Source organism: Schistocerca americana, chromosome X (genome assembly GCF_021461395.2).
Source record: "Schistocerca americana isolate TAMUIC-IGC-003095 chromosome X, iqSchAmer2.1, whole genome shotgun sequence".
NCBI classification, from domain to species: domain Eukaryota; kingdom Metazoa; phylum Arthropoda; class Insecta; order Orthoptera; family Acrididae; genus Schistocerca; species Schistocerca americana.
In genome coordinates this window covers 427,908,739-427,928,316 of record NC_060130.1, presented here as the reverse complement: position 1 = coordinate 427,928,316, position 19,578 = coordinate 427,908,739, and the positions used below count along the sequence as shown (strand labels likewise).

The 19,578-nt window shown below is 43.7% G+C and overlaps 1 protein-coding gene across 2 annotated transcripts in view; it reads left to right on the top strand.

Moving 5' to 3' along the window:
- LOC124555614 (proton myo-inositol cotransporter-like) overlaps window positions 1-19,578 on the top strand; it is a 522,342-nt gene that overhangs the window by 349,517 nt on the left and 153,247 nt on the right. For both annotated transcript variants that reach the window (XR_006968572.1, XM_047129583.1), the window contains exon 3: window positions 17,988-18,116. Coding sequence is in view for 1 of the 2 variants with exons in the window: in XM_047129583.1 (XP_046985539.1) it covers window positions 17,988-18,116 (129 nt within the window). In the remaining variant the exon portion in view is untranslated. The remainder of the gene's footprint in view (window positions 1-17,987; window positions 18,117-19,578) is intronic.

Sequence of the window (19,578 nt, the reverse complement as noted above, 5' to 3'; positions counted from 1 at the left end):
GTTTGATGAGTGTTCTATGTTGTTTCAAATACTTCGTGAAAAGTGAAAATTTGGAACAAAGAGAGATTCGAACCTGTGATCTTCTGCTTATCGACCACTGTAACGTTAATTATTTGGCTATCTGAATCCTAAGTAAAATCGATTTAAAATACTGAGCCTACAATGTAATGAATACGTCTTGATAATCTGTGTCGAATAAATTTTCTGTTCGATTATTTCACTGAATCGTATGTTCAGCATTTTTCAAAGGATTTCATGTATATCATTTGTTTGTCATTGAATTACATTCATTTCATCCTTGTTGATCTGATTTATTTCATCTTCCTTTTTTTATTTCCATCCCTTGTATGGCTCGGTGGGTAAGAGCCAGACTATATATTAAAGTCTACACCCCAGTATTTTTTTATCTGACACTTATCGCTTCTTTCACGGCCGTCAATGATTTGTCAATGTGAAAATGCCTAGTTCAAATATAGATCGGACACCACATTACGGGGTTTTCCTCTCTCGGAGCCTCATGTTATGCGTAAGTTCAACTTTTCTTCTGCAAGAAATTATTTTTTTCATACGAATCTTTATCAACAGACGAAAGTACATATCTCAAATATTACGTAAATAATTTTTAGCCAGTATATTGATGAGAGAATACAGCACAAAATGGCGGCCAAAATACCTTTGCGCGGATTACGCAACTAAACGATTCGTATGAATGAGTGTGAAGTATAGGTCTGTAATTAAAGTTAAACATATGTTCATCATCATAATTAAATTCTCTATGACGTGAAACTTGAAAATCAAATTTCCTGATGTGCATTTCAATATGGTGGCCACATTCAAATATAGGTAGTGAAAGTGGACCTATTTTCTTTCTCCAATTTAAACGTAAATAAATAACAAATATTATAAAAATGTTGCTTTTCTATTTCACACTAAATTGACGATTGTCTGCTTTATTAAATCCAAAATGGCATCCAATTTTAACGAGTAGTTTTTCTCACTCGTGCGAACCAGCTTAAAAAACGTTGTCTGGTGAAATATGCATTTAGAGTTTTAGTTCGATTTTTGGTTATGCAACTTCGAAACTTTTCAACTTGCTATTAATCTGGTATTCCTGGGTCATATGGTAAACCATCCTGTTCTTCGAAGATTTCATTTTCTAAAGCGCGTGGCTCTCTAACCGTAATTCTAGCCTCTACGCTGCTGTGGAACTAGCACTGGTTTGAACGCTTGAGACGTGCCTCGAACCTTATTATGGTGAATTAACTCCGTAGCGCAGCGGTAGCGTTACCGCGTACCACGCTAGGGGGACTGGATGTTCCGTGTGCTTCATCATCATTGACACGCAAGTCGCCAAAATGGCGTCAACTAAAAAGACTCGCAATATGGCGGCCGAACCCCGAAGGGGATATCCCGGCCAATAAATGCCATACGATCATTTCATTTCATGTTGTGCAGGACGTCACTAAATCCATCAGTAAAAATGACGCACTCCCGATTGTTAGCAGTTCGGACAATTTTTACTTTCGAAAACATATGTTTTGTAGTATAAGACCAAATAAATTAATTTGTTGTCCGGCGTATAGGCTCCAAGGCGTCTGTCCATCAGATTGTCGTCAGTCAGACGTTTGCACACATCAGCAATAACATCAATAAATTCACTCCTCAGTTGTGGCTTGCGATCAAAAGTATCCAATTTCCTCTTCATCTCAACTTTCATCCATTCACATCAAGTTTCAGAACAGTAAGCAAGCTGCCGATTGTCATTCAAAAAAATGGCTCTGAGCACTATGGGACTTAACTTCTAAGGTCATCAGTCCCCTAGAACGTAGAACTACTTAAACTTAACTAACCTAAGGACATCACACACATCCATGCCCGAGGCAGGATTCGAACCTGCGACCGTAGCGGTCGCGCGGTTCCAGACTGTAGCGCCTAGAACCGCTCGGCCACCCCGGCCGGCGATTGTCATTCGTTAAACTCCTGTGATATAGTGTCGCCGTAACCGCTTTTTTCATCTCACTTTTGTGAAACATCTGGTAGGCAGGAACATCATCTATATCGTTATTTTCTTCGACATAGAATGTTACAATAGCTTCACATAGAAAGAGATATCGATCGGAGTCGCAAACTGCCCAAGCGCGGAGGGCGGCTAGAGTGGGCGTTTGCGCCCGTCCATTGAAACGTGCTTTTCAGTTATGTAGAATAATTTCCTGGCAAAATCCTTTTTATCACATGTTTTTACTACTAAGGAGTCAAAATATGCAAAAAACTGTTTTTTCGAGACCTGGAGACCAGAAAACCGCACTGTTGTAACTGGCTGGCTAAGTCAGTTCAAAGGTAAGAAGAAAACAGTGGCACTGCACCTCCGATAGATCATGCCTAACGAAGCCCTGTAGCGGTCAAACCAACGTTCGGGTTGAGGACGGACTTATTTATATATCCCATATAGCAGGACAAGCCGCGGTTCTCCATCACTTCCGTTGCTCTCGTAATACAAATCCGGAATGGAGAACCTCCGGTTGTCTATTTAGAATTAATAGGAGAAAACTTCAGTGACAGTTAAAATTCTATTTAGGCCAAGAGGCATGCTCAGATAATCTAATACTTTAGACTTTGGTCACTGCAACGTACATTACATTGCAGGTTCAGTGTTTATGAGCCTATTTCAGCGGCATTGCATCCTCATATACCCATTCACTTCATGTCCGTAGTTTTATAAATGTTGTCAAAAATGTGCTATGGCATATGGGGCTAACTTTATAGGGGGATAAAAGTATTTTGCCTATATCTTCGGTTTTCTTCTTTTTAAGAAGACATTCTTTTTATTTTATTTTTTTTTAATTGGACGATAAACCGGGGGATATTTACTGATACACAGCTATCGAAGTGCGAGTACGTCACTGAGCTTGTCCCTCGACGTGGATGGCTTTGTTCGCAAAACAAGTCGAGTTAAGTGACACGCGGAGCGTGCTTTTCTCAGAATGCTCAGTGGGCGGGGATCAGTAGCCGTGCTATCTCTTTCACCTGACGGCAGAGGCACAACCCCTCTCTTGCTCCCTGGTTTGGCCGAGGCTCTCGAGTCAACCAGATTTAGAGTTCTCGTGCTTTCCACAAATAGCTTAATGCAAAGCTGTAATGGTTCTTTTAAGAAATTTTTGGCCTATTACCTAGACGACTGTTTATAATGAAGATGCAACGCCAGAAAACTACAGCGTAATGCAGTAAGACGCGCAGAAAATTGAGGACTGGTGCAGAGACTTGCAGTTGACCCCCAGAGAAAATAAATGTAGCGTATTGCACATAAACACACTGTTGGTGATAAATCATTGGAAACATTTAATCGCAAAATTTGTAGGGATACCGTCCAGAGCGATGTAAAGTGTAATGGCCATATAAAACTACTTGCAGGTAAAGATGATGAGAGGCTGAGATTCACTGGAAAAATGCAAAGGAAATGGAATTCATCGACGAAAGAAGCGGCTTACGAAACCCTCTATCGGCCGGTTCTAGAGTACTTCTCTTCAGACTGGGGCCTTTGCCAGGTAAGATTGAAAGAAGGGATGGCGAACATACAAAGAACAGCGGCGCCTTTCGTCACAGGTTCGTTCAGTATCTGCGAGAGCGTTACGTAGGTGCTGAACAAACAGATTAGCACATACAAGCGAGGCGTTATGAAGCGCGGAGAATTCTAATGTTAAAATGCATAGAACATTTGTTTCGAGAAGAGTGGGGCGACTCCTTCCCACATACGCTCGCACGTACCACGAAATGGCCTCCACAGGAACATCAGAGGAATAGGATGCCGGCGGCCGCTGTTCTTCCCACGCACCACTTGTTAATGGAACAGGAACTCAAGTGTACCAGAAGTCTCCTCCGCCACACACCGTAAGGTGACTTGCAGAGTGTAGATATAGATGAGGTGAGATCCTGTGCTCCGTCTCCTTATGACTTTGTCGACGAGACATTAAACCCTAATCTTCCTTCAAACCTGGACGTACCACCAGTGCTTAGGCCAATAAAGAAACAACAGTTATCTTTATTCTGTGGTACAAACTGTTCATCCTGTGGTGCCATTGAGCAACTACCCTACGATTCTCCCTCAGAGTTTTGTGTATTGTCGTGCTATTAGTTTGTCCCTTCCTTCTTGCTCCAGCGGCTGCTAATCCTTGTAGTCTAACACTACTGCAGTTCAGTAGAATTAATACGTAGGAACAAAGGTACAGCAGGTTCGTTTGAGCGCTAGTGTTTTACTAGGCATTGTCATATTTGAGGTGCCTTCATCCGGTCTTTAGACTGATTTACGCTGTTAGTTGCGACGGGTGAGAGGGGGGGGGGGGGGGGAGGGAGGACAATACCTACAGTAACGTGGATTCCGAACCACGGTAACATTTCTCACACAGGAAATTCATTACTAGAGGCGAAAGGTGCGAGAAGTAGCAGGAAGCCATTCTAAGACTGAATGGCGCTGGAACACCGGACATTTGAATCTGGAGTCTGACACCTCTCGGACAAAGGGAATAGTCTACTAAAAGCTGTTATCTGACAGCGAAGAGACATCATTAAGGAAGTATTTGTCATCACATAGCTGTGCATAGTCGGGACTCTGATGGTGTAGCAGTAAAGTTTGTGCCTGGAAACAGGGAGGTCGCGGGATGGGACTACGGAAATTTTCAGTCTGCCTGTAATCTAGGCTTCACCTCCCAACGACGTGAGAAGTCGCCAGAAATGACACGTAGTTTGGATTCCTCGTTAATTATAGGTTTACTTTCCTCATTTAGGTATCTTGCATCGATTAGGCCCATGGAAATCGCCGAAGTGACGTCCAGTTGAAAGACTTGCACTAGCCACAGACACACTTGAAAGTATTATACTTCGGTGCGATTCTTTTTCGACACTGAATTGTATCCTTACGCTGAGATAATTTCCATGATAATCAAACCATTCAGTGGCAGCGGACTAGCACTTTTCTACAGACGTGCACGAGGTCTGACATAAAGGAAACGACACGTATTTGAACATGTTTGGTACTACACTATCAGTGGAAGTTGCAGGCAAAGCAAGATCCATTTCATCCCATACAAGTCCCCACTCGTTGACTCCTTGCGCCTAACATTTCGGCATTTCGTATTCCGTGTAGTGTACAACGTTTTTACCGTCTGGTGAGAGGACGAACACGCGATTGAATTTATCGCTCAAATTGAAACATGTCACTGCGTAAGGGTGCGTGTTGTTAATGTTCGAAAACCAGTCACGCGCTAATACACAACGACGTAGTGTCGTAGTAATGCGAAAAATCTCATTTGTTTTGTGTGTACTATTACTGGACATGTAACTGTACACTTACTACGATTATTAAACTGTTGTTGTTTCTCTCTCTCTCTCTCTCTCTCTCTCTCTCTCTCTCTCTCACACACACACACACACACACACACACACACAGTACAAGGTAGGCAAGATTCGCTGTAGCAGCACATTTTTTTTCTTAGTTCTCTGTATGTCGTTTGTGCTGGGCTAAGCAACGGCCCTCCACGGCTTCCGTTCACCAGCAACGCTACTCACATATACTCTGTGGGAGAACAGAAGTAGCGTGTCAACCTTAACATACCGTTTCTGTTCACACTGCAGTCTTAGAAGTGCGCATTTCATTGGCGAGTTGACGGACGAATCTTCTCCTACTTATCCAACACCTAGAATTAAATTGTTCCAACTGTTCTGCCTGTAGCTTAAATGACCCTGTTTGTAGTTAAGTTCCTGTCCGGAGTGATCGTGCTCTTCTTATGAGGATGATGCATATTGCGAAACTTTTCTCCACACATTTGTTCGACTTTCCACATGCTATACATTCACTGAAAATTGCTGTAAAGAGCAATGCTCCCTCTTTGACAACCAGTCGTGGACTGGAGAAACTGGTAAAGTCCACCCTGAACACATCACAGGCGACTGTATATTGTTCTTCAGGGTGGCGCTACTAATGTCGAAGTGTCAGACAGCTGTTTGTTATGCAACGTATTCAGTTTACAAACAAACATCTCATCCGAAAACTGGTATGACTGAAAGTTGCCTTTGAGTAGGACGGAGCTGGCGTTTGTTGACATAAAAATAGCACCACCGCTGTTAGAGCGGGGATACTTCGATTCAGACCATCACAGATAATGGACAAATATAAGCCTACATACCACATGGTTGTAAATTTGAAGAATACTTGTATTAAATACGTACTGAAACGTATTGAGCACTCTTCGCAGTCTTAAATACTGTAGTAAATCAGAAGTCTTTCAGTTGCAGTTTCATGAGCTTTGTCACATTCTGTTGACTTATCGCTAAACTGGATGAGAGAGCGTTGGTGCTGTGTTCTTTGTTAGTCAATACTTCCTCGTCCAACCTGTGTTACAAACTTCGTCCTCCCTAAAATTATAAATGTTTACCGTATGCACACAATTTCGCCTAATCTCTTGACAATTCCTTCTGCTTCTACAGCAACTTTGCGTCAGACCATTCAAGTTTTCAACGAAAGAAAGATTGTAGATACTTCTTGGTGATCGCTATTGTTTTGTTTTTCAAAAATCATCTTACTGAGGTTGGCAGCTGCTGGTGACGTTTTTTCTATATTTATGAATTAAATTTGGCTTTTAAAACTCAGCCTTATGAAAGACTCAAGGTTCCTCTCATTTTAATATTGACACCCATGTCACCTTCAGTGGTTCTCATTTTGTTTCTGTAAAGTATTATACAAAACTCATGGCTGATTCCCGTTTTTAGGCCTAGACGCATAAAAGCAGACCAACTTATACAATCTTTTCTTTGAACGTAACTTTTTACCAAGCGAGCAATCATCAGAAATTAAGAGTGCGCTAAAAGTATTACCGACAACCAATGAAGACGCCAACGTAACGGGTAGAAGTCACATGACGTCTGTAATATCGCGCAGTTGATTGGATGGTAAATACGTTGTTTTCTCAACAGCAGAGATTTTTCATTGTTCAACAGTATTTGTTGTTGGTATGCACGTGTTGTAGAAGCATTTCATGGGGAATAACCAGATACCGCAGTGTCGAACAGTTAAAGAGTAACAACATAAAGTGCTCGTTCCCTTGAATGTTGATCAGTTGCGGACACGGGCAGAACCAAGAGACCGGACATTTTGACAAAAGCTAAACAGGCTGAGGCGAGGAATTGCGATTCTGCGTTCGCCTTCAAAAAGCTTGTGCAGACTATCTGTCCAATCTCAGATTTCTTAAAATTAGTGCTCAGCAAGCGATGCAGAATTTAAAATTTCGTAGTGTGCAGGAATTGAAGGTACTGGACAAAGAAAAGCGTCTAGCATACTGTACAGTGTACTTGGTTTTGGTCATTTGTTGACGTCTGTGGAATAGCGGTACTGGATCGTGTTTTCTTCACTGATAAGACGTGGTTTCACGTTAATGGATACGTGAATAAGCGAAACACAATAATTTGAGCAAACGAAATCCAAATGTCTTTCTTGAAAACACGTTGCACTGTCAGAAAATTGGTAACGTATGTGACGCGTCGTCGTGTAGTGAGCCCCATTTTCGTTGAAATCACAAGGAAATGTCGTGTACCAAGACATGATTACACAGTTTATTTTGCTTCTTGGGGCTGATGGGCGCGACTTATCGATCACCCTGTAGTCTTCAGGCCTAAAATAGACATAAGTTTCGTCAGTATTTTACAAGAATAAAACAAGGCCCACTGAAGATGATACCTAGGTGTCGAGAAATGTTAGAGTAAGAATAAAAACAAGGTGAAGTATTAGGTTTTACCCAAGTCGGAATTACAGAAACGAAATTTCTTTTAAATCTTGTCCAAGACGTAAAAACCTTAGCTCGTCTATGCCTTATCAATTGAAACGGTTGGTCACGTCTTCAGTTATTTAGATATCAATATTTTCAAACACGACAACTTATTTTCTTTATGGGAATTAAAATGCTTCAAATGGCTCTAAGCACTATGGGACTTAACATCTGAGGTCATCAGTCCCCTAGAACTTAGAACTACTTAAACCTAACGATCCTAAGGACATCACACACATCCATGCCCGAGGCAGGATTCGAACCTGCGACCGTAGCAGTCGCGCGGTTCCGGACTGAAGCGCCTAGAACCGCTCGGCCACCGCGGCCGGCCTGGGAATTAGAGAAGATAGATTTCCTGTTACGAACTCCGTAATGTAGAGCAGTGTCTCTTAGAACAGTGCATGTATCTAGGGAACTGGGATATATCGTTGGCGCAAACACTTAGCGTTAATTGAATTGTGCTGTTCATCTAGTATTCTTTCTGTAGCTAAATAGTCATGCCTTTTGTTTCTATACTGGCATTCTATGCTCACTCCAGTAGTGATTTCCTTGGAGGTGCTTGCACCCTTTTTATTTACTCCCTGAACATACTCGTAGTAGACATACTTCAAACAACAGTTGAGCTACTCAGATGAACTATACCGTCCACTAGGGAGACGTGATTCGCCCAGCTCCTTAGGCCCTCGACTGCTCCAGAGTTAAGTTCCAGTGTCTGCCCTCAGTAAACAATTTCCAACAGGTAACTGCACCTGAAATACTTATTTCCGGCCATTGGTTGCTCATCTCAGAGTACTTAGTTTACGGTCATCTACCGTCTATGTAATGTTTTTTAGCTTCCCTGTATTTCGGTTAGAAAAACAAATACACTGCCTGACAAAATAACTGAAGCTCTCAGAAGATTTGATCGGATGTCAAAGTTAACTTCGTGCACGTACGAAGAAAGGTGTCTCCTTGTGGGTCTCCATTTGGTCGGCCGGTCGAAACGTCCGATATCCAGATATGTGGGGCATTTCGATGTGACACTGGTCTCATGTTAGACTGCATGGGAACGCGAGGGCAGGGAAACTGGTCGTCAAGTTTCTGATCGACCACCCCCAAGGAACGATAGTCGTATTGTGCACCAAGTACATCTGATAACAGATAATTGACTCGCTACAACGTATTGTGTCATCCCGCACTAAAGGTCAGAGACTAGCAACAGCCGGACTATTGAATTACCGTCCTATGCGTAGGCTGACGTTCAGAGCACTACATAAACGGCTGCGTTTGGAGTATTGCCGTGATCGGGAAGCATGGGCTGCTGATGAATGGAGTCGCATTCTCTTTGACAATACCATTGTCTCAATTTTAAGCAAGGTAATGCTCATCCACACGCGGCACGTATCTCCATGAACTGTTTGCGTGATGTTGAGGCATTGCCAAGTCACTCGAACCCTCCCCAATAGAAGGCTTGTGGAACCATATCGGACGGCACTTCTGTCCCAGTTCCCGTCTCCATAATATTAAGGACTAGTGACAATAGTTGTGAGCTGCAAAGTCGCCTCATACTGCGAAGTCATTTATAAATGTGGTTCGAAATAACACATACGTCTCAACCTCTGAAGTTTCATTTCGTTTCCTCTTCTTTTCCTGCGTGATTAACTGTTATCTTAGGCAGTGTAATTTCTAGTTTGAGGCGGTCGGTATGTTACCGACGTAGCACAGGCAGTCAACAGCTAAGCTTAGATTATAATGACGTGTGGAAGGCGGTGAAGAAATAGCTTCTCTTTAGAGACAAGAGAACGTGCGTAGAACGTCGCAGCATGCAGAGGAGAAACGAAGAGCTCTATTGAAAGATATTGCAATGCTCTAACGGCAGCAGTAAGCCATGTGAACGAACGCTGCAGGAAACCGGCAATACAGAGTGTATACAGCTGCGACGTCTACTTTCTCCGGCGTGCTCGAGGTCAACCGTAGCACACATTGGGAGCTTGCCAATTCCAGCAGACCAGTCGGCACTCCAGTAGACGACAGATCTGGCGTTCTGCGTCGAGGTTGCGTCTGTTTATTGTGCAATTCCACATAGGCACATACCTCCCCCCTCCTCTCATGTATATTCAACGTTATCGTACTCGTACAAAGCCCATTACGCATCCTGTACAAATCTATACATAAACAGTTATTAATGGGTACGCATTGGTTCTAAATAGCTTCAGACGAAGACTAACGTTTTCTCGAATATCTGTATCTATTACGCAGTGCAAGATATGGACTGCTGAAGGGTTCCACCACAACACAAACTCCACAGCATTAATGTTTTCTCGTCAACGAGTGTACTACCTCGGCACAAAAGCAACAAGATTGCTCGCAATATTTACACGAACTGTTTGCCGTTATGCAACATTGCGACTTTTGTGTATTTCTGCTCGTTTGAGCATTTATTGACACGTGGTTGTCAAGAGGAATGTATTCTTGCCGTAATTGTCAGCGTTTGAAATCGGCTGATAGGCTGCTCGCTTTAGACTCCTTGTCGTCCTTCCATTTCATTGTCATCTACTTTACAAACACGACTGCACTTTCCGCTTTATAAAAGGAATTCGAATTCACTCCACACTGAACATAATTCTTACGGGGACGCGCCTCGCCGGACGAGGTGGCCGAGCGGTTCTAGGCGCTACAGTCGGGAACCGCGCGACCGCTACGGTCGCAGGTTCGAATCCTGCATCGGGCATGGATGTGTGTGATGTCCTTAGGTTATTTAGGTTTAAGTAGTTCTAAGTATTAGGGGACTGATGACCTCGGCAGTTAAGTCCCATAGTGCTCAGAGCCATTTGAACCATTTTGAGGAGGCTCTTCAGTGTTCCTGACGTAAAGAGAAATTCAGTGGTGTGTGGATGCAAGGAATTTCTGGAGGACCCCTTCCCTCTATTTCAACGGTGGCGCTCTCTTGAACATTGAAAATTAGCGGCAATTCAATAGTAACTGGCATGACCTTGACTGGAATTAGTTCATTGATAGAACATTGCTCTTAATTGCAACGCATTCTAAAGAAATATTCCTTAAGACACTGAGGTTGAAGAATTCACTGCTTTAAAAATCTACCCGCGATATTACGTCAGCTCCCCCATGGTATCTTATGGAGTAAAGTGATTAGAGGAACCATCTTGAAGTAAGTGAAGCTTCGGTACTTTGTTAGACCGTGGGTGTTTTCGAACTGTGCTGTGCAGGTGAGCTACGCCCTTAACTATACAAGTGATGCTTCGTTTATGGAATCAAAACATTCTGGGTGTGAATTATTCAGAATTTTCAGTTGTAATAGATACACACAGAAGAGAGGCTTGTGGTTGCATTATGGGAAAGAGGGGGGCAACAGTTAAGTCTCTCTGTCACTCATAAACATAAACAAACTTCGAACGTTAAATTGATTCAGCGTACGATACAAAATAAGGCAATGTTTCGAGAGTCACGCTCTCATAATCATGAGAGAATAAGGTATTCTGGTGAATGAGCGGGTAGTGTGATGCGATAGACGACGGCTCTTTATGCAAATTATTTTATGACTGCTACTTCGCTTGCTCACGAACCTGCGATTTATGATTTAAACATGAACAGCAAGAAGACTAGAGCTTGATTCTCGAAACGCATATCACTGTGTTAACACGGCTTTACTGTGTGGTTTGTGTTAAATACACTACTGACCATTAAAATTGCTACACCAAGAACAAATGCAGATGATAAACGGGTATTCATTGGACAAATATATTATACAAGAACTGACATGTGATTACACTTTCACCCAATTTGGGTGCATGGATCCTGAGAAATCGGTACCCAGAACAACCACCTCTGGCCGTAATAACTGCCTTGATACGCCTGGTCATTGAGTCAAACAGAGCTTGGATGGCGTGTACACGTACAGCTACCCATGCAGCTTGAACACGATAGCCGCGAGGGTTTAGCCGAGCCGTCTGCCGCGCTGCAGTCATGGACTGTGCGGTTAGTCCCGGCGGAGGTTCGAGTCCTCCCTCGGGCATTGGTGTGGGTGTTTGTCCTTCGGATAATTTAGGTTAAGTAGTGTGTAAGCTTAGGGACTGATGACCTTAGCAGTTAAGTCCCATAAGATTTCACACACATTTGAACATTTTTCAACACGATACCACGGTTCATCAAGAGTAGTGACTGGCGTATTGTGACGAGCCAGTTGCTCGGCCACCATTGACCAGACGTTTTCAATTGGTGAGAGATCTGGAGAATGTGCTGGCCAGGGCAGCAGTCGAACATGTTCTGTATCCAAAAACATGCCGTCGTGCATTATCCTGCTGAAATGTAGGGTTTCACAGGGATCGAATGAAGGTTAGAGCTACGGGTCGTAGCACACCTGAAATGTACCGTCCACTGTTCAGAGTGCCGTCAATGCGAACAAGAGGTGACAGAGACGTGTAACCAATGGCACCCCATACCATCACGCCGGGTGATAAGCCAGTATGGCGATGACGAATACACGCTTCCAATGTGCGTTCACCGCGATGTCACCAAACACGGATGCGACCATCATGATGCTGTAAACAGAACCTGGATTCATCCGAAAAAATGACGTTTTGCCATTTGTGCACCCAGGCTCGTCGTTGAGCACACCATCACAGGTGCTTCTGTCTGTGATGCAGCGTCAAGGGTAACCGCAGCCATTGTCTCCGAGCTGATAGTCAATGCTGCTGCAAACGTCGTGTAACTGTTCGTGCAGATGGTCGTTGTCTTGCAAACGTCCCCATCTGTTGACTCAGGGATCGGGACGTGGCTGCACGATCCGTTACAGCCATGCGGATAAGATGCCTGTCATCTCGACTGCTAGTGATACGAGGCCGTTGGGATCCAGCACGGCGTTCCGTATTACCCTCCTGAACCCACCGCTTCCATATTATGCTAACAGTCATTGGATCTCGACCAACGCGAGCAGCAATGTCGCGATACGATAAACCGTAATCGCGATAGACTTCAATCCGACCTTTATCAAAGTCGGAAACGTGTTGGTACGCATTTCTCCTCCTCACGCGAGGCACAACAACGTTTCACCAGGCAACGCCAGTCAACTGCTGTTTGTGTATGAGAAATCGGTTGGAAACTTTCCTCATGTCAGCACGTTGTAGGTGTCGCCACTGGCGCCAGCCTTGTGTGAATGGTCTGAAAAGCAAATCATTTGCATATCACAGCATCTTCTTCCTGTCGGTAAAATTTCGCGTCTGTAGCACGTCATCTTCGTGGTGTAGCAGTTTTAATGGCCAGTAGTGTAAATAAAACGGTTGACTTACACTCAAGAGCCAAAAGACTGGTACACCTGCCTAATATTGTGTAGGGCCCCCGCGAGCACGCAGAAGTGCCCCAACACGCCGTGACATGGACTCGACTAATGTCTGAAGTAGTGCTGGAAGGAACGGACGCCACGAATCCTGCAGGGCTGTCCATAAATCCGTAAGAGTACGACAGCGTGGAGATCGCTTCTGAACAGCACGTTGCAAAGCATCCCAGATATGCTCAATAATGTTCATGTGTGGGGAGTTTGGTCGCCAGTGGAAGGGTTTAAACTCAGTTTTCCTGGAGTAACTCTGTAACAATTTTGAACGTGTGGGGTGTCTCATTGTACTGCTGGAATTGCCCAAGTCCGTCGGAATGCACAATGGACATGTACGGATGCAGGTGATCAGACAGGATGCTTATCAGAGTCGCATCTAGACGTATCAGGGGGTCCCATATCACTTCAATTCCACACGCCCCATACAATTACAGAGCCTCCACCAGCTTGAACAGTCCCCAGCTGACATGAAGGCTCCATAGATTCATGAGATTGTCTTCATAACCGTACACGCCTATCCACTCGATACAATCTGAAAGGAGGCTCATCCAACCAGGCAACATGTTTTCAGTCATCAACAGTCCAATGTCGGTGTTGATGGGCCCAGGCGAGGCCTAAAGCTTTGTGTCGTGCAGTCATCCTGATATTCACGGTACAATCGTGAAATGGTCGTACGAGAAAATCCCCACTTCATCGCTACCTCGGAGATCTTGTATCCCATCTCTCGTGCGCCGACTATGACACCACGTTCTAACTCACTCAAATCTTGATAACCTGTCATTGTAGCAGCAGTAACCTATCTAACAAATGTGCCAAACACTTTTTGTCTTACATAGGCGTTGCCGACCACAGCGCCTTATTGTGCCTGTTTACATATCTCTGTATTTGAATACGCGTGCTTATAGCATTTTTTTCTGGCTCTTCCGTGAGTATGCATTTGACGAGTTAAACTTTTCATTCTTATTTAATTTTTTTCGCATTAATAACCAATTGTAGTTTTGTATTTGTATTTCAACTACATTATAGTTATTTTTTTTGAGACGCTTGATGATCACTAAACTGGAAAATCTATGCAGTAGTGGAAAATCCAAAGTAAAAGTAATTATTATCTACTAACGTTTGCAGTGCGGCAGAAAGATGACATTCAAAAGATTCGTATTGGCTTTGGCCGCCACTGTAGACGAACACTAATGGAAAAAACAACAGCATCAAGGAGTTATGTGACATAAACCAAAGTTGGTAGACGTGCTTTTACATCTGAAAGACGATGTCCACTCCAGTTTCGCGAGAGTCACATATGAGTTGCATCCTCATAATGACGCTACTAGTGCCAATCACGTTTGCTTTAAATACACACTGTAACGGTCGTGAGCGTTAGTTACCTTGGAGAGTGAACGTCGTGAGTTGCTGGTAGTCAAGAATGCCTTTAATGCGATAAAGACGCCACTATCAGCACATCACTGAGTTCGAACGAGGTCGTGTATTTTGACTATGAGACTCTGAATGTCCCTTCTGCGATACTGCAGAAAGACTTGGCAGGAATGTAGCCACTGTACGTAATTACTGGCAACGGTGGTCACGAGAATGTGAGGTCGCAAGAAGACTGGGCTCCGGACAGCCACGTGGCACTGCCGAGAGGGAAGACCATCATGTTAGGCGTATAGCTGTGGCTGTAGCAGCAATCTGAGCAGCGGTTGGCACCACAGTGAGGCAATGAACTGTTATATATCGATTATTTCAAGGACAGCTCCGAACCAGGCGCCCTGTAGCGTGCATTCCACTAACCCCAAACCATTGCCATTTCCGACTTCAGTGGTGTCAAGCGAGAGCTCATTCGAGTTCATGGTGGAGGCCTGTTATCATTTCCGATGAAAACCAGTTCTACCTCGGTGCCGGTGATGGCCGTGTTAGGGGGCCAGTAGAAGGCCTGCAAGCAGCCTGTCTGTGTGCTAGACACACTGGACCAACACCTGGAGTTATGGTCTGGGATGCAGTTTCGTGTGAGCGGGAGCACTCTCTTGGTTGTACCACGTACCATGGTGGCAAATTTGTACGTCAGTCTAGTGATTAGACCTGTTATGCTGCCATTCATGAACAGCATTCCAGGGAGTGTTTTTCAGCAGTAAAGCGCTCGCCCACATACCGTGTTCTAATGCAACATGCTCTACAAAGTCTCAGCATGTTGCCTTAGTCTACTCGATCATCAGATCATTTCCCCAAATGAGCACACATGGGACATTATCCGCCGACAGTTCCAGTGTCATCCACAAACTGCGTTATCGGTAGGCCGGCCGTCGTGGTCGAGCGGTTCTAGGCGCTTCAGTCTGGAACCGCGGGACCGCTACGGTCGCAGGTTCGAATCCTGCATCGGGCATGGATGTGTGTGATGTCCTTGGGTTAGTTAGGTTTAAGTAGTTCTAAGGTCTAGGGGACTGATGCCTCAGATGTGAAGTCCCATAGTGCTCAGAGCCATTTGAACCATTATCGGTACCTGTATTGACCGACCAAGTGCATAAGGCATGGAACTCCATCCCACAAACATATCTGGCAACTGTACAACACAATGCATGCACGTTTGCATTCTTGCATACAACATTCTGGGGGTTACACTGGTTATTAATGTACCAGCATTTCACATTTGCAATGACTTATCTCGTGCTTCATTAAACTGTGTTCTTGCAATGTTAATCACTTAAATATATTATCTAGACAAATGTATTCCCGAATTTTCATTACTCTACGTTATATATTGGTGCTGCAATTTTTTTCATCAATGTATTTCTACTATATCAATTTACCATCCACATCACAGCTGTAACTTCTAAAATTTTCCCGTTTGGTCTTTCATTCCTTATCAGTATTGTATCGATAAGCAACCCGAACTTTTCGTGTGTTTCATTTAAAGAGGAGAACCTTCCGTTCCTTTGAACATTTCTTGTCGTAGTCGTCGTCGTCTGCCGCCGCCTCAATCTCGCTTTCCTTTTCCATTCGGCCTTCCTAATCATTTTCGCCCGTCACAGAACTGCACTCACATGGAAATGGTGACGGCACTGATCTCTCTTATCGGCCATAGCTTATATACTAGGTTGTTTCAGTCGAGTGTGCCCTGATGTTTCCTTCAGAGCGTGGTGGCAACACATTGGACTCTTAATCGAGAGGATGGTGGTTCGAATCCCTGTCCGCCTACCCAAATCTAGGTTATAGTAACCGCTTAGCTGAATGCTGACGATTGCTTTTAAAGGGCGCGGCCGATTTCTTTTCCAAATCCGAGCTTGAAATCCATCTCTAATGATCTTGACGTCGACTGGACGTCGAACCATAGCCATCCTTTCACACCTCTTCTCGACTGTTCTGTCTCAAATTAGACATGTGGCATTGGTGAAAAAATGCGGTAGACACGTGGTTTTCTGAGGACTTTGTTGTTTTTAACATTATATTTAGGCCTTTTAACTTTGTTGATAGGAGTCATATGCTCTAGATACCCTGCTGCCGATAGGAACCTACCGATTTTTCCGAACACTGAGCCAACATAGAGTAAACTTTTTTCCTTGTTATGTCTTCATCTCTCTAAGTTTCGAAAGATACTGTGCGCACTCTGAAATTTATTCTCCGCATAACATGGGCCGTATTAGTTTAGTATTTCTCTTCGTATGAACAATCCAATATTTATGCGATACTATAAAAGTTTGTATCAATACTTCAATGGTCTGAACAAATAGTTTGGGAAAATGACAGTAACGTCTGTGGCAGTAGCTACAATTTCATTGCGTAGACTGAGCATTATAACGTCAGTATTTATAGAAGGAATCTTTTTTGTCTGCCCGCCTCATTGGGACTACTGGTAGTTCTTAATTAAATTAGTTCCCTTCGTGGTGTGAGACTGTAAGAATGTAAGTTGGACACGAGTTCTCGCTTTAATTCAGGTCAGATAGACTGCGCTAACAGAATTGGAGAACTTCCGCCAAGTTCGCAATTAAATGTGTACTTCACATTTATTTCAACGGCGTAGGCCACGTCACCGAAAAGTTGGTCGTAGCCTTTAAATCGGTGGCTGTAACTCCTTAAGTTTAACACTATTTTAAGGTAGCTGTGTGTTTTTCGTACAATTATCCTGTGCTTCACGAAGTACTTGTATATATATATATATCTAGTAAATTTCTGTATATTCTGGATTCACACTGAATTTACGTACACTTGTCGTAAAAGATTAGTGCTACATTAGTCACCAGTTACGCACGTTATTAAAAAAAAACTACAAAAGATATTTTGACATGTCATATACTTCGAAACAGGTTATGAACCTAAAACTTTCTGGAAGACATTTCTGGCAAGTAATAATCTGATGCATCTTCTCGAATAACCCGATTTACGAGAACGGAAGTGTTCTGATTATTCGTTGTACAGACAATAAGTAGAAAATTTCGAGGAAGGAGCATCTGCAAATGAAAATTATTGACCTAACTCCCGCTGAAGAGGCTACTGTGCAAGACGTTTATAGACCGACATTGTATTTGTAAGCTCTTAAAAATTTTGTAGATTTCAGTAGTTACTAAAAACCCGATTGGGATTCGTTCATGAACTTCAATGACCAACTTGTCCGCCCCCGCTAGCTGAGTGGTCAGCGCGACAGAATGTCAGTCCTAAGGGCCCGGGTTCGATTCCCGACTGGGAATTCGGGAAAGAACTATGTCCGAATTCTGAAGGACTTACGTCGTTGCTTTCAAGAGGCATGGCGGTCACTCTCTTTGCTTTAACGTTCAGGTCTCTGCAACCTTTAATGAATCATAATGCATCCATATCACTGTTAATGTTATGGTTTTAAATAACCTCTATATTTTTCTCTGTTTCAGATCGATTGGGAAGGAAACCAGTAATCCTAGCAGCAAGTTTCGTGTTCACGGCTGGTTCTGTGATCATGGGTATAGCGCCCGGCAAGGAACTGCTCCTCATTGGGAGAATTATTGTGGGGATTGGAATCGGTGAGTACAATTTAACTTTTGTTTGTATACGAGAGCTAGGTGATAATTTTTCAGCATCGCAGTGAAAGATGCTTATTTATTGGCTGAGAGGGGAAATCTGTGAAATACCCGGTTGCGGCTGACATTGCATCGTCAGGAATCAATACACAGTGTCACTGTGTGTGTGTGTGTGTGTGTGTGTGTGTGTGTGTGTGTGTGTGTGTGTTTACTAAACTCTGCAAGGGTCGTACGATATGAAGATGCGTGTGTATGACGCCCCAATGTTGAAGCTAGAATGCAGACTAAGAGAGCGTGGACAAATATTTGTGTTGTCACTTAGAGCCAAGTGTGTAATGAATGAGTAGAGGAGTACGTTGCGACTTAACTGATTATTACTGAGAGATGATGATCGACACAAGACGAGCAGGTCTCAGTATTTTGCAAACTGCACATGAATTAGTTTGTGAGGTCTACAGCATCTAAGGTGAATCTTCAGTATCGCGGGGACAGTGGTTCGACATGTGTAAACTGCTGCTCAGGACGATCAAAAGCGTTTGCTAAAGGACCTTACCTCATCTCCGCAGAGCCATTTGAGGCGATCGACGGCACGAGTCGATTTTGTTGCAGAATCCGATTTCTGTCAGGAATGTACGGAGACAAATGCTCCGCGAAGGCTGCATCAGCCGACGACCGATGTCCCTTTGCTTACACCATGACATGCAGCTCAACGAACATCCTCACTGGACCATGGAACAGTGTCGGCGTGTAGAGCGTTTCGACGAATCCAGTTGATGAGCGCATAAGAGTGTGGTGTATGCCTCCTGATGCCATGGATCTTATATACCAACAATGTTGTCTGCTGAGTGAGGGTGATCAGTTAAGGTATGGGCTGTGGTCATACAGTCTCTCTTCAGGGACCAAAGACAGGTCCGACTTATGTGGACATTTTCGCAGACAATCTGCATCCCTTTCTGGTATCAGAGTACTTTAATGGAATTGCTGTGTTTCTACAGGAGAATGCGTGCAACGAAATAACCGTGATGTCGCACATAGCTTGATGAATACTCCAGTGAAATTACACCATGAAATCTTCTCCCCTCCCCCTTCCACCGTTCCATGTCACCCGATCTTAACTCAATCATTAATGGGATGTCGTCAATACCCGTTTATACCCGATGAACCAGTGTCAACTATACGAGAAGAGGTGTGTTTAGCACTGCAAGATGCGTGGATAAAATTTCTCCTGAACCATTCCAAAATCTCGTAGTGTCCCTTCCTCGGTGTTACTGCAGTTTTGAGGTCTCGCAGAGGAGCGACTCGCAATTAGTATCACATGTGTTACCTTTCCACGACTTTTGGCCACTTAGTAAGTAGTTATTAAGGGCCGGTTCCTAATTTAAAGGGACACTCGTCTGAAGATAACAGGATTTAAAGGTACAGTAGTTAACAAAGGTGGGTGATATTATCTCAAGGTCACCGATGA